The sequence below is a fragment of the Carettochelys insculpta genome, chromosome 1 (genome assembly GCF_033958435.1).
Source record: "Carettochelys insculpta isolate YL-2023 chromosome 1, ASM3395843v1, whole genome shotgun sequence".
Lineage (NCBI taxonomy): Eukaryota > Metazoa > Chordata > Testudines > Carettochelyidae > Carettochelys > Carettochelys insculpta.
In genome coordinates, this window is record NC_134137.1 from 182,485,877 (window position 1) to 182,502,278 (window position 16,402).

Genomic DNA, 16,402 nt, shown 5'->3' on the forward strand with positions numbered 1-16,402 from the left:
CAGCTATTCAAGCTCAGGAAGGGAGGGAGGGAGGAAGAGATAGGAGCAGCAACAGAGTGTGAATTAGTGGATTCACAGTGCTCCAAAAGTGCTGGAAGGGAGAGGAGTAGGACATGAAGGGCTCTAGTGCCCCAGTGTGCTTGAGATGTGTGGGAGGAATCAGCAGAGGTAGGTCTGTGGGGCCACAGGTAGAATCCCAGTGGTGCATGGGCTGCTGCGTTCTGCCTGAGATGAAGGAGAGCTACTCACTCTTAGTTGCCCATTGCTAGCCTAAGCACCGAACTCCTCTTTAATTCAATGGGTGACAAGTGTCTCCGAATTTTCAAAAATCCCACTGGGCGCCTATTTGAATCTTAAAAGTCTGACCCTAAGTGATTTCAGGTTTGTCCGTTTGGAAATAAAACATGTACAGTCATGCCAGCTGCCATAGGCAATGGGGCTATAAAATTGCACTGTGGATGTCCTGGCTCAGACTGGAGCTTGAGCCTGAGAACGTACACCACCATGTTCTAGCCCCTCAGCGGGAGTCAGCTAACGTGTTTTTCAAAACGTCAGCCTACATGAAAAACATCTGACTGAAAAAGGAGAATTTGTGTATATTGGGACACTCCATGCTGGTCTTGATAACAGCTTTCACTGTAAATCTCAGCTGTACTTCTTGCCCATCATTTTGCTTAGGCCCAGGTATTTAATTTTTAAGGGTTTTTAAGTGCAGCCTGGTCAGCATTGGTTTTAATATACACCCAGACTGAGTATGAAACTTTTGAAAATACATTTAATTGTTTTGTTTTAAATCCTCTGTATTTGGTCATTTAATTTTTTCCAAGTCCCAAAGCCTCTGGTGTTCTCTTAGAGCCCTGGCTCCTAGAGTCATGTAAATATGAGAATCTCATTATTCCTTTTATATGAAAGAAAAGTTGTTAGGCCTCATGGACATGAAAACAAGCTTGAAAGTGACAGACAAGTACATTCCAGAAATTCCAAAACCAGAAAACAATTGAAAAGAATACTGAGATATTTTTGAAACCTCAAGATTTAGGCCACTTATTATTTCTGTGGTCCTGATGTATTTTTAAACTCTTATGATTGGAAATATTGTTTTCCTTTAGTTCTCCAGTCTTTCTGAAAAACTTCTTTTGTTGCAGAGAAAAAAAAGAAGTCCTGTGGCACCTTATAGACAGACAAAACTTTCGTGGGCAAAGACCCACTTCATCAGATGAACCCTTATGCTCCAAAATATCTGTCTGTCTATAAGGTGCCACAGGACTTCTTGTTGTCCTCAAAGATACAGACTAACATGGCTATCTCTCTGATACTTCTTTTGCTGTGTACATTCTGTAAGTTCTCATTATATAGTACAGGTTGTACCTCCCTCGTCTGCCGCACCACATGGCAGCTAGGCTGTTGGGCGCGGGGCGGGGGTCATGCTTGTATGAGAGGCCAAGAAACTTCTTTTCCACACTTTACATTTGTACAGGGGTTCCCCCTACCCTCCCTCACAGGTACTACACAGCTAGGGTCTTTCCCATGCACAACCACATCACATGGCTAGCCTCAGACCCTATAAAAGGATGTGTCTTATGCTCAGTGCAGACCATGCTGCCAGTCAGCATCATGTCCTGGCTTGGACACGATGAGGGCTCCAAGGGCGGGAAAGATTTTGGGGGGCTTGCTGACACCCAGGGGTAGTCTGCTTCCCAGCAGCTACAATATTCGGGGGCTTGCTGCCGCTGAGGGGCAGGTGAAGTCTTCTCCAGCAGCCAACATTTTCAGGGGTGGGGGAATATTTCAACTGGCTCTGCAGCCACAGACAACAGGACCCCCCCCCCCAATATTTTTGGGGGCTTGCTGCCCATTTCAGATACCTGCTGCTTTTTGCAAAATCTTTGATATTTCAATGATAAAATCTTTTTCAAAAGCTTTCCTATCCTCTTTCTTCATGCTTTGGCCCCCCACCCGAAAACACAGGGATAATGGGTGGAGGGCCAGTTGAGATTCCCATTTCCATTATAAGTTCAATGTATGAGATTTCACTGGTATCATGTTTTGGAAAGATAATGTAGCAATGTTACATGGAGATATACCTATGTCATAGAACTGGAAGTGATCTTGAGAGGTCATCCAGTCCAGTCCCCTGCACTCACATCTGACTTCCCCCCCCCACCCAGAGGCACAGATGTTAGGGGACTTGCTGCTGCATGGAGGGACTACTTCCGCTGGCCTCCCACTGAAACCCTGTACGCCCCACACCCCAACAAGGACCTGGGGGGCTAGCTGCCACTGTGGGGACGTTTTCCCCGGCAGCCAAGATTTTTGGAGGCTTGCTGCCAACCCCCATGTTGGCAATTCCTGTGTAGCGAAGGCGGAAGACAAAATTTTTTTCCTAGCCTGTTCTACCCTCTTTCTTTTAACTTTGCACTCCTTCTCAGAGAGAAGAGTGGGTGGATGGCCAGGTGAGAACACAGACTGTGCACAGAAGCCATACAGTTGACTGGGAACCCAAATATCCTCCCCTCAGAAACTCTCTTTTTTCCAAAACTTTACTAGCTACTCCTTCTTCATGCTTCTCATTATCCCCGTATTTTTTTCAGGGATCAGATGCAATCAAGGGAGTGGGAGTAGTCAACGGAGGGCCATTTGAGAATGCAGACTGCACAGAATCTGTATAGTGGACTGGAAACCCAAAAGCCCTCTCCTCAGCAACTCTATTTTTTCCAAAATCTTTAGTAGCTACTCTTTCTTCATGCTGTGCTTTCAGGATGGTTTTTCCACAGGACACTCAACTACAAGAAACAGATGAACTCATGTGCCAATCCTGTTTGGACAGGGTCAGAGTGTGGTATAGATTTACCCTGATGAATCAGATGCATTTTAACTCCTGTAGTTTGCAGGTTTGATTAGAATATAACTTTTTTTTCCAGTAATGCTTCCAGTTTGGCTTGCTTCCTGCAAATGTGTGTGTGTGTGTGTGTGTGTGTGGGAGTGGGGCTGGGGAGGGGGGGCTTTAAAGGAGTGTAACAGATAATTTAAGAGGCATTCAGTGAATATCAAAATTGTTCCTTACACTTGCTAGCAGGATGTGAGATTAGTAAGGAAAGTCCACAGAAATCTCTCTGCTAGGGCAAGGTGTATGTAGCTTTGAGAAACATTTTTATAGATGAATTTATTGCTTGAAAAGTGTTTGGTTGATGCCAATGACTGAAAACTGGCACCCCCAGGTAAGCCTCATGCAACCGAAGTCCAAACCTGCCCACTCTGTTCCGCACAGATGCTTTGGATCCAAGATACACAGACACCTTTGAGGATCAGTTTGCAGCATGTCTACTTAATCTCATCCACAGTGCTAAGGCTGCCATATGTGATGATGGTGTTTTTGTGACATTGACGACTTTCCCTGGGAATTGGGCAGACAAAAATAAACCTTCAAAAAGGGCAATGACTTTTGGCTGCCACTGATTTAGGCTGGATTTAAATCAGGTACATAAAGGATTCAAAAGTGCTCTACCATTAGCCTTTTCTTGAGCTTCTTGGAGTGAAACATTTTAAGAACAGTTGAGCAAAAGGAACAATGAGGTAGTAACGACTTTCTGACGCCGTCTTAGCCCTTGACTGCATCTTTAGGAGAAGGCAGATTTATTTGGTTAGAAAGACTTTTGTAGCTTTTTTCAGAGTGCCTACTGAAGTGTGCTTTTATGTTTTTGACATTTCACTTGCTGTTGATTTTTTCCCTTCAAAGGGCTGCATGGGGTTGATGCCTCGTCACATTAGTCAGTTGGACTTAAATTCTCATCCTCCTCCTCTTTGAACATCAGACCCTCATAGAGTTAGGGATCTTGGCATTGTCAGAAGTACCCTAGTCAAGTCGCCATCATTTCCCTTTTACTCACCGCTAAGAAATGTTTTATATACCTGGCTGTAAATTTTTTTCTTTAGCCCTTCACATAGTCTTCTCAGAGAAAATGAGGAAAGGAGATGTCTTCCTAAATACCATCCACACAACTGTGCATGCACACGTGCACGTGCATGCACACACACACACACACAGAGTGCTACTGGACTGCTTTCTTGTTTGGCTAGTATATAGACTAACACGGCTCTCTCTCTGTGACTGACTATAGACACACAAAGACGTGTGACCAGATCCCAGACACATTCCTTTCGCATGGTCAGTAGGATCTCAGGGCGGTTTTGCTTTCCCTGCTGTATAGGACCAGGTGGCAGAAGGCTGGTGCATTTGTTTCTATATTGCCTGCTTCTCTTGACCCCACATGTACTTGTGGAAAGGGCAGGACTGGAGTATGTTCCAGTGATCAGTGGCTCATGAAACAGCCCACCCAGGGTACGGTTCTAATCCATGGATTTGAGAGTTGCCCTCATACTGCTTTAAGTTTCAACAGTTCATCCCCTGATTGTGATGAGGATTAGAGTAACAGAAAAGATCTGTCTTAGATGTAACCCATGGAATGGGGAATAAATGGAGAGTTTCCAAATAACTCTAAACAAACATTGCCCCTTTCTGAAAGCTCCCTGCATGCTTGGTGTTAAATGCATCACTTCAGGAGCACTGTTTATATCTAGTACACACATTCTTTTCTTGTAAATCCCTCTGGTTAATTCATTTTTAATATGTTATAGAGGCTTCACTTATATTTAATTGCAGCATCTGATAAATTGGTTCTGTCTCATGAGTGTTGCTTATACTTCTGCTTTTCTTGTCTGGACCTCACCACAAACATGACTGTGAGCTATTGACTAAATATAGGAAGATAAATTAGTTAGTGCAATAATTTGCTGAGTTTCATCCAGAATATTCAGGATAGACTGCTCAACAGCAAGGTTTTACTCACTGTAGTTTTTAAATATAGCTGATGAAAGATTTATAATCTTATACAACCCTTTTCATACTTCAGACCACTTTTGATTTCAGGCAGTGACTGCAGATGTTCCCAGAAGGATATCTGTCACACCTACTTGCACTGAGACCTTTTGCTGCAAAAAATCCCTTTTATTTTTATGATTTAACAGCAGTCTATTTAGAGACACATTACTCAGCATGAAAAAAGATAGTGACACCTTGACCTAAACAACTACTGGACAGAGATCTGCTTGATGGCCTTGGAAAAGAAGTCAGTTTAATGCTCTCAGGACAGTTTCCAATGAAAAAGCATGCAGTACTTGCTGGTTGTGCACCTTTGATTAGTTGAGCTAAACAGCCTTCTTCATATAGATGCCTGTATAGATGTACATATGAATTGTATATCTGTTTTCAGCTGATCATAACTTGCCATATAGCAATGAGACAGCTGTTTAGCCAACTTCACTGCCATATTATATACACACCCTTCATGTGGCATTGCTAAAAACACCTAAAGAAACGTGTTGCTCACTGCAGAAGTATAAATGCATCTTCGGGATCAGCAGCAATGCAACTTGAGGAGGAGGGAAAATCTGAATACCAAAAAAGTAAGTTTGAGTGGCAAGTCAATTGTACCTTCTTTCCTTAAGACCAAGAAGCTGAGGCTATAATCAAAAAAAAGGGTAGAAGTATTGTCAGCTGGTGAGAGGAAGAAAGGTAAATTGTGGTTAACCAAAGGAAAGGTAAATTCGTGGTGATGCCACTGCTCATTATCATAAATAAATCTAGGACCTGACACTATTGTGCAGTTCAGAGGTACTTCTGCAGTACATAAACGAGAAAAATGCTTCAGATGTTATAGGCTACTTTATGAGGGTTAGAGAGGTATTATAATGTTCCATATTTAAAGAGTAGCTATAGAAATAGATTACAATGCCAGCTTGTTTTCTTTTGATAGTTTCCAGTGCTTTTATGGGTGAGTTAAAATGCAAAACAGGTCTCAGTTCCACTGTGTTTTTCCCTTTGCTGATTGTCAGCCATTGACTACACTAAGTCGATATTGCTGATCTCAAAATTACAAAATATTGCATTACATTAGCTGAATATAGTCTGATGATCAGAAAATATAAAGTGATCTCTGGTGCTTAAATTTCACAAGAGGGAAAATGATAAAATATTTAACTGATAAATTCAAAATATTCTCTAGTGACTTCACTAAATGAGTAAATTATACTTGCTAAATCAGGCACTGAATCTGGAGATTGCTGTTTAAAGGAGTTTAAAAAAAGAGAAAGAAAATTGGCTGTTTATTATGCATTCATCAAATTGCAGTGTTCCCAGAAAGCCTAAATGTGTTATTGGAATAAAAAGGTCCCTAGAGGTTAGTATGTATTCTAGCCACCGTGAATCAGGTGTCTAGATCTGAGGACCTTGACACATACTAGCCTTCCTTCCCCTCTATTTCCCTGAGAGTTACCAGTGCATTCCAGTTTAATGTTCCTTGCCCTCCCTCCCCTGCCAACACCCCCCACAAAGCCAAACAAAAACAAAAACAAAACAAAAACAACTCCCACCCACCATTACTCTTAAAAAGACTCTTCAAGGTTCCAGAAAGACCTAATTTCAATTGCAGAGGTAGAAAAAGTACCCAAAAAGTTACTTGAGTACAAGTGCAGCTGCAGGGTGTGCGTATGGTATGTATTGAAGTACACATCTCTGGAAAACGACTTGAGTAAAAGTATGCACACATATCACATCTTGATTGTACTTAAGTATCAAGAAGTGAAAGCAGCTGTACTTCTACTCAAGTAACTTTTTGTGTAATTTTTCCATCTCTGTTCAGTCATTAAAGTATAATCAGGAGCAGACCAAACAAACACATTGTCTGGCTCCTGAAAATACAGCAGCTGCTTTGTGGGGACAGGCTGATGCAAAGTGCCCCACAATCTTCTATTGCTGCCCATGGGAGGATCAACCCAGCAGCACAGGCAACCTTCCAGTATCGTAGAATCCACCTTAGGTGCACCAGTGCAGAGGCCATGGGCAAGACATTCCTGTTGATCTCTGGATGCAAATAAGACAATTAAGGAAGCAGAGAGAGAGAAGGACTAGGAGACAGGAAGAAATGTCCATGAAGGATTTTGAAAGCAGAGAAGGCAATTTTGACAAAACTCTGAACTGAATAGCTGCAGTGGACAGGCCTGAAGGTTGGAGGAAAAGTGGTTTCTCTTCATTGCATCTTTGAGAAGATGCGCACAATGTAGAGCAGCTTCCACCTGCTCTGATTTACACAAAGGACATAGTACACAGCTAATTTAGGAATGAGGGCACCAACCCAGTTTTTGCCATCTCCTGCTCTTGAGCTGTGCTGTGCTGTGTGCTTGTTGGCTACAGCCAAGGATTTGGGCCCTTGCCTTCTGTATTTCCTCTCTGTTTCCATGGCATTTAGGCTTTTGATTAACTTATATGCTTTCGAAAATTTCATCCTAAAAGCATGTTACTTCGAAAATATGGATGTAGAACACACGCAGTGTCTTCCACATATGTCTGTGTAGCCAGTGTGAAGAATATTGATTTACTCAAGATTAATATTGTGGATAAAATGAATTACTGCACATGCATTTGTCTTAAAGCCTTAGGTTAAAAATGCTGAATATTTTCTGCAATGAATACTCAGGCTATTATTGCTCATAATTTGCTTTTATCTTCTAAGTATAGTGATGAATAAAGAGGTGAATAATGCTTCTCCTTTATCTCCTTGCTTCGACAGGAGGCATATTTGAAACTGTGGAAAATGAACCTGTTAATGTTGAAGAATTAGCTTTCAAGTTTGCAGTCACTAACATTAACAGAAACAGAACCCTGATGCCTAATACCACATTAACCTACGACATCCAGAGAATTAACCTTTTTGATAGTTTTGAAGCCTCAAGACGAGGTAATTATCTTAATATTTGAATCATCTTCTGTAATTTGTATGTTTTGTACAGTGTTACACTTTTGCAGTAGCTTAGACATGTATAGATAAAAGTGTAGCAGCAAAATTTAGCCTACAGCATTATTGGTGGATATAAGTGTCTTCCAGTTTTAGCTCTTAACTCTTATCTAATCTTTCATAAGATACCTCTGTTCTAGCTAAATCCTAAAATCACCAAATGGAAGGGTTTCACCATAGAATTCTGAAGAAAGTGGAAACAGAACAGAGATATCATGTCTCTTAATTAAGACATATTGATGTACGTAATTCACATCAAATTAATTCAAGATACTGTAAAGCAGAGGGTGAATGAAGAGGCTATCCCGAAATGTTAACGCTGACTAAGAACAGATAGGTTGCTCTGGTTTAACAATTCATAAAAATTGAGCTTGAAAAAGTAAGAAATATATATTCTCATTCATTTATATTCCCTGAAGAGAAGACAAGTGTCTGACACCTCATCTAACATACATGCACACTAAAAGGCAAAAACTCATTTGGGACTGTCACTTGTTTCCTTAGACACAGCCTAATCATTCATTTCTAAAAGACATCCCGAAAGTATGCTGAGTCCACAGACATTAATTTAGTTCCCTGAATTAAGACACTGTCACAATATGTGACAGAAACAGGTCTAGAAAAAAATAAGAGCCATAAATCATCAAGGATTCTGAGGATGCACTTTGCTGTTTATTCATTCAAGCAGTATGGGTTGCTGTAAAAGCAAATGCATAAGGTCAGTTTGCTAAAAGGCAAGCTCAGGATTATGGAAATAGATATGCCGATCCACATCATGAGGCTTGTTAGGAACACTGACTTGCTGACACCTTTCAGATGTCCAAATTATATTTGTCTCATAACATTCAATGTAATTTATTACTCAACTAAAAAAAAAACACCTTATGAGTCAGTTTAGATAAAACAAATCCCCCGTAAGACAGTTCTTTGTAGTTTTTCCTATTAATCTGCCTTTCAGATATCATTTCTTGACTTATGCATACTACAGATGGTTAGATAGACAAAATTTCAGATTCCATAAAAACATCCCATATTGTGGCTACTGAGATCTATGTCTAACCAGAAGATTAGGCGTACCATTATACTCATATTCCAAAACACAAAATAAAAGACAAGTGTTAACTTTCTCTTCTCATGGTATTGATAGCATCTTTTGGACATCAATACCCACAATCCTGTAAACTGGCTTGAAAATTAAACCTTGGAAAGTCATGTTTCATACTGCATGTGTAAGCTGAGAAAAAAGAAAGCTGATAATTTTATGTCTCATTGGACTAGTATCACAGTGAAATATTAGCAGAGAAGAACTCAGGTGGATGTTTGGATATTTTAATCATTTCAAGTTAATTGCTGAAATTCAAACATTTCCAACAACAAAAAAAAAAGAATCAGATCACTCCAGGCCACATGGACTGGTTTCACCCCAACCCATTAAGAGAGAAATTTAGCTGCAAATGTATCTATCACATTTACAAAAGCCTTGAGTTTTATTGCATTTTAGAATAATTAGCCTGAGGGAAAAAAGTAGAAGAACACAGAGTTGTAGGGTAACATGGAGGTGGTTTTTTTCTGTTTTATGCCTAGAAATAATAGTAGTAGTAGAGCACCATGATAAATTCTCAAAAAGCATGACTTTCAATAGCATTGTTGTGATTGGAGTAAAGGTATTCACCTAGATATTTCCAGAATAATCTTATTTTTCCTTTGGCTTAAAATTAACTAACTAATTCATTTTTGATAGCAGTTTGCCAGTCATCTAAGGAACCTTTATATCGTCTGTTGCAGCTAAATGAATCTATCCATTGCCCATTGTCACTCCACCATGAAACTTAATTCATATGACATCCATCCGACATACAGGTTGTCTAGATTTCTCCAGGATAAATGACTCAGGGATTTCATTTCAGCCTGAATAAAGGTAATAAAGTGAAACAGTCATCTAATTTTTATTTACAGTGAGTTGATTCTGCAATAGAAAGTATCCATAATGTAGGTACCTTGGGGGCCTGCGAAGCAGCATGGTCAGCTCTTCAAAAGCATGCCTTTCAAAACATGAATGTACAGGTTGAACCTCTCTAATCCAGCACACTTTGGGTCCTGACCAGTGCTGGACAAAAGAATTTGCCAGACCACAGGAAGTCAGTGTTGTCTAGGACATTACTAACACTTGTTTTGCTTACTTGTCTCTTAGAAGACATTTAGAGGTAAATTAGAGCTAAATAACAGCACAGAACACTGAGAGCCAGGAGTGGTGGCTGGACACCAACTTTATGGGACCATGGGAAACTTGGCCACACCCACGATAAATTGCCATCCATCTAACTAAAAGTAAGACAGATTACCGATGTTGCCAGATGAGAGAGTTCCAGATTACAGAGGTTCAACCTATACAACCAAAACTCAACAAAACAAAACAAAAATACAGCACATTACCTGAGTTTGCAGGTCATTTATAGCTTTCCCTCCTTATTTTTCAGCATGTGACCAGCTCGCACTTGGTGTAGCTGCACTGTTTGGACCCTCCCACAGTTCCTCGGTCAGTGCAGTGCAGTCTATTTGCAATGCTCTTGAAGTTCCACATATACAGACACGATGGAAGCACCCGACAGTGGATAACAAAGATGCATTTTATATCAACCTCTATCCAGACTATGCAGCAATCAGCAAGGCAATTTTGGACTTGGTACTATATTACAATTGGAAAATCGTGACAGTAGTATATGAAGACAGTACAGGTACGTAACCATTGGGCCACAATTATGTATAAAGATATTTCTTTCATGAGAACTGAAGGTGGTAGGATGTGGCATATCCAGGAAAATTCTCCTCGGATGTAGTGTAATAACTGGTCACTTGATTTGCACAAGTTTTCACTTCATCAGAACACAGAACACAGAATGCCCTTATGGTACCAGCCGGTGCTCTGCATACAGAAAGAATGTGGTTTGACCACTGGTACCAAATAACATTGTGCTTTTCATCATGGAGAACAATAATAAAGAATCAAATAGCTGTTCTTCATAGGCTGTGATGAGTGATAGTTCACCGTAACATGCTCTAGGAATTATTTTGGGGAAGTTTTATTTTATGACCTGTGTCACACAGGAGGTCAGACTAGATGATCACAATCATGCCTTCTGGTCTTGGCTTCAATGAATGACAGGTTGTGAATAGGACTGCTGTCTAGCTGACCTGGAAGTAATTGTACTATAGATTACTATTCAGTAACACAAACTGAAGCCCTTTGAACATGGATGATATCTGCGTCCCCCTGAAATCACCACCTTGATTAACAACTGAGTAGATACAAGTCAGGCTCTGACTTCTCCATCTGCATCTGAGGCTGCTCCCCTGGGGGCGAAATAAGAAGAATGCATTCCTTTTATGGTGAAGCCACCTTCCCCACTACCAAAATGTGGCACTTTTCCTAACAGGATGCTGGGGTACCATAGAAGATCAATATCAACAGCATGTTCCCTTTTGTGAAGCCAGAGAAAGGTAGAACTTTTGTCTTCTTGGGAACATGAAGTTTTTGCAAAGGTGGCAGAAGACCAGGAATCAGCCCTGAATGCTCCTTCTCAATTTTGGAATTATTGAAAGAGACTGGAATTGCAATTGATGCTGATTAACAACCCATTCTGACCACGGTGGGAGCTGTTAGCCACCTGGTTGGGAAAGTCTAAAACCATGCTACTGTGGAACAGCCTTATTTTAAGCAGTGCCATTCCTCTAACTAAAGCAGAAAAAGATTCAGCTACAGCGAATCATGGTGGCCACACCACATCGTCTCAGGTAGCCTACAGAACTATTTAAAACAAGTTTATCAGAAAAAGGTCTTGTGAAATGATGCCCCAGTCATGGTCACTATAAATGTTTGAAGACAATTGTCAGGCACAGTCTTAAAAACAGCACAGACACCGTCTTGAAGTTCCGGGTCTACAGACCACCTGTTGCAGGAAAAGCTAATATGCAACATTCCATTTACTGCTTATAGAACTTGCAACCTGTCAATCTCCAAACATAGACACTCCAAGCAAAAAGAGAGGCACACACATTTGTTCATAAGGCACCAGAGACACTAAAATGAAGTCATGCTTAAGAGCAACACGCTTAAAGGACAAAGGCAATTTTTAAAAATGGTTTCAAGAATAGTGCAGAGGCTGAGGGAACTGAGTGGACTAAATCACACTTGCATTTTAGACAAATCTAACATATGCTCTTCTTAATGTAAAAGCAACAACAAACCAAACCAAGGCTGAAGTTGCATTGCCTCAGCTTCCAGCAGCCAGTTGAATGTAAATCTATTATAAAGTCCTAATTTGGTCAGAACCTCTAAGTAACACTCTCTGGCTACAGCTACACTGTAGCCATAACTCAGACAAATGTATACAATTTGCATTGTGCAAACTGAGTAATATGAGTTAACTTATTTCAAACTTGGTGCCATCCCCATGGCACCAAAATTCAAAATACGTGGCTATTTCAAAGTTTTCACAACGCTTTGTACTGTGAGGGGTACCTGAACTGGAATACTGCACTCAAAATACCGCTGCTATTTCAAGCCTGATATTTAACCTTGGAGTTGCTATTTTGGGATACATTTGTTTAGCACATTTATATACAAATGTATCCCCAGATAGCAAGTATAGTGTAGCCATAGCCTAAGGATATATCTACAGAGCAGCATTATTTAGAAATAACCTATTCCACAAGAGCTATTCTAGAATAGCTTATTTTGAAAGAAAAAACAGTCAAGTAGCACTTTAAAGACTAGCAAAATAGCAAATAAAACAGTCTGATTTGTCCTCCTTGCTTACTGTTTTTGGTTCTCTGTGCTTTAAATATTGAGTCTGTTCTGGTCTGGCTATGGTCTGAAGAAGTGGGTCTGTACCACGAAAGCTCACCTAATAAACTATTTTGCTAGTCTTTAAAGTGCTACTTGACTACTTTTTGTTTTGATAGTGTATAGACTAGCACGGCTTTCTCTCTGTTATTTTGAAATAACACTGCTTTTCAAAATAGTCCTCAGCCAATTCAAAACAGAGCATCAACACACAATAGCCATGTCTACACGGGAGGTCTCTTTTGAAAGGCCGAAAATTGAATGACAGCAATCAAAATCCAGCCTTTCGAAAGTGCGTGACTCCACAGCAAAAGTGGATCTGAGCTTCAAGCCTCCCTTCCAAAAGACCACTCTACTCTTTGGAAACGGATTGTCCACATGGCTACGAGTGCTCTTTCGAAAGAATGGAGCCAGAGATGCCACAGATGGGGGCCACATGGCTGCCAAGCCCTTCCGGGGTTTGCAGCCAGATGCTTCCTTAAAGGACCCCTCCCAAACACCCACACCCTGCATGAGCCAAGGCCTGTGGAGCTACCCAAAGCCAAGCAGAGCCTGGCACATAGCAGCATAGAGGACAAGCACCTGCTCCTGGCTTTAAACACTGAAATCTTGGATACTGTGCTACAGCTCCTGTGCACAGTCGTCATGGCCGCCCCCTTCCTCCTCAGGAGACTGAGCAGCTCCCCCCCAGAACATGAAGCCCCCGCCCCCCAAGCCTGGAGCCCGCTCCTGGGTGCCCTAGCACTTGTGGAGCCACCCCAGCAGCTCAGACTGGTGGGAGTGGCTGGCCCTGGAGCAATGGGATGATGCCAGATGCCCGCGGAACTTCCACATGAGCTGGGAGACCTTCCAGGAGCTCTGCCACTGGCTCCTCCCACACTGAGGTAGCACGACACCACCATGTGATCTGCGCTGCCCCTCGAGAAGCAGGTCGCAATTACTGTCTGGATACTGGCCACCCCTGACAGCTTCTGCTCAGTGGGGCATCTGTTCAGGTTGGGCAAGGCTACCATTAGAACTATCCTTATGGAGGTAAGACAGGCCTGGGGAACACCCCCACCATGGGGACAGGGCTCCTGGGTTCAGGGACTCTTGGCAGCAGGGGGCTGGGAGGGGGCCAGGGTGTAGGGGCTGCTGGCTGGGGTGCAGGGCCTGAGAACTCCCTGCCACACCCTCATGAGAGTGCATGTCCTCCATTCCATGCATGTTGTTCACACAATAAATGCGATGCTCCTCCATTGGGTCATCCATGTCTGGGACCTAGACATTACTGTCAGGGGATCCACAGCACTCAGGTTCCCAAACTGCTTTGGCATCTTGGATGGGATGCACATTCCCATCCATGCCCTACCACACAGCAGCAGCCACTATATTAACCACAAGAGCTACAACTAGGTAGTCCTCCAGGCCCTGGTGGATCACAAAGGCTGATTCATGGATGTGAACATGGGCTGGGTAGGCTGACTGCACAATGCCTGGGTGTTCTAGACTTCTGGGCTGTGCCGGCGTATGGAGGCCGGGACCTACATCCCCCAGCGGGAGCTCCCAGTTGGGGATGCCACCATGCCACTATGCATGGTGGTGGATGCTGCATTATCTCTACTTCCATGGCTCATGCAGCCCTATATCAGCCACCTTGACCTCACCCAGGAGGCCTTCAACACCCACCTTAACCAGGCGCACAATGTCATGGAACGAGGCTTTGGGCATCTGAAGGGGTGGTGGCAGTGCTTCCTCTCATGCCTGGAGGTGGGGGTGCGCAATGTCCTGCTGGTAGTGTGTGCCTGCTGTGCCCTCCACAACATTATGTAGGCAATGGGGAATGCCTTTGTCCAGGGGTGGGCAGCTGAGTTGAGGCCGGGGTATGAGCAGCCGGCCACTGCTGGTAGTTGCCAGTCAAACAAGGACAGGGCCCACATCAGGGAGGCCGTTTGGGAGAACTTAGCGTTTGGGCCACACTGACCCCCACACCCACAGCTACCCCTCACCATCCCCCCCATGCATCCACCCCTCACCACATGCACCATCACCACCAGCACCTCACCCATACATCCACCCCCTACGAGAACATGGGACACGGGCATCTTTGTGAAATAAAATCTTCATTATTAAATCTGAAATGAGTAAACCTTAGAAACAAAAACTATCTACAATGCAGGGGCAAACTATGTACGTGGGGGGAGGAGTGACCTGAACTGGGAAAGGGGTAGAGAAGGATCTGAACTGGGAGGGATGCTCAGGGACAGGGGTTGCGGACTGAGAACCCAGTTGGCCCTGGGATCCCCTCCCTCCTTGGGTACAGGGTCCGTGGTGGGACTGGGTTGGGGTGGGAAACACTGGCAGGTACGGCTGTGGAGGTGGCTTTGGCGAGGGGCTTTGCAGTGGCTTTAGCAGGGTGTGTGGCAGGGGGTTCAGCAGAGGTGCAGTGTAGGGTGCCACACGGTGAGCCAGGAGGTGGGCTACTCCTCTTTTGAAAGAGCAGGCCATGGAGCAGCTACACATATCTTCTTTCAAAAGAGATTTTTGAAGGTGGGAGAGCTTTTCCTGATATGGGATTGGGGTCTGGATTTCAGTCTGAGCCGCATTCCTTTGATTGCATTTTGAAAGAACATGTTGTACATGTAGATGCTTCCTGCATTCTTTCAAAAGAGGGCTTGTATTCTCAAAAGTAAGTGCATATGTAGACACAGCTAATAGGACCTATTTTGAAATAGAGCCATTGGATACCATATGGCTTATTTGAATATGGGCTTTATTCCCTGTCTACACAGCCCCTATTTCAAAATAACTGTTTTGAAATAGGTGCTATTCCTCTTGGGATGAGGTGTACCTCTTTCAAAATAAGGAAACCACTATTCTGAAATTATTGCAAAAAACCCAGTTGCTTTGTGTAGATGCTACCCAACTTATTTCAAAATAAAAGCCAAGAGCTTTGGCTAAGAAAATGCTTCAGGACTGAGTCTATTACCAATACACAAGGAACCCAGCAAACATTCTGCTTTCTCTATGGAATTTCTGGAATTCCAATTATCTTCTTACACTCAGCTATAGGAGCATGGAAGGTTTAGCAACACAATCCCTGCTACCCCAAGGGTCAAAGTATTAGGCTTACAATTTTAGGACAGCAACGAAGGGTCCTGTGGCACCTTATCAACTAACAGAAAAGTTTTGAGCATGAGCTTTTGTGAGCACAGACTCACTTTATCAGATGCTGGTCTTGGAAATCTGCAGGGCCAGGTATAAATAAGCCAGAGCAAGGGTGGGGAAAACAAGGTTAGCTCAGTCAGCAAGGGTGAGGCTTACTACCAGCAGTTGATCTGGAGGTGTGAACACCAAGGGAAGGGAAGCTGCTTCTGTATTTAGCCAGCCATTCGCAGTCTTTGTTTAAGCCTGAGCTGAGGGCGTCGAATTTGCAGATGAATTTTAGGACAGGATTTTTTAAAAGTGCACCATATTAGCCTAACTCCAGTGTTGGTGGCACAACCATTCTAAGGCTCCAGCTTCACTGTCAGAAATGATAATTTTTAGAATGGGTTCAGTAATGAGCCTTGGCTATCACTCTAAAATCCTAATGGAAACAGGCATTATATTTTTATTGTGAGGTAAATGGTGAGATCAGCCTTGGAGAGTGTTCACTTCACCTTATTCGTGTCACTGTAAAACCGCAATGCTTTGTTTAAATAGGATTGTTATGGTGAGATACAGTACA

At 42.7% G+C, this 16,402-nt stretch overlaps 1 protein-coding gene across 1 annotated transcript in view; it reads left to right on the forward strand.

Annotated features, from left to right (window-relative positions):
• The window catches only part of GRIK1 (glutamate ionotropic receptor kainate type subunit 1), a 248,748-nt gene that overhangs the window by 110,763 nt on the left and 121,583 nt on the right, over positions 1 to 16,402 (forward strand). Inside the window, exons 2-3 of the mRNA XM_074983450.1 lie at positions 7,626 to 7,793; positions 10,328 to 10,585. Coding sequence (XP_074839551.1) covers positions 7,626 to 7,793; positions 10,328 to 10,585 — 426 coding nt within the window. The remainder of the gene's footprint in view (positions 1 to 7,625; positions 7,794 to 10,327; positions 10,586 to 16,402) is intronic.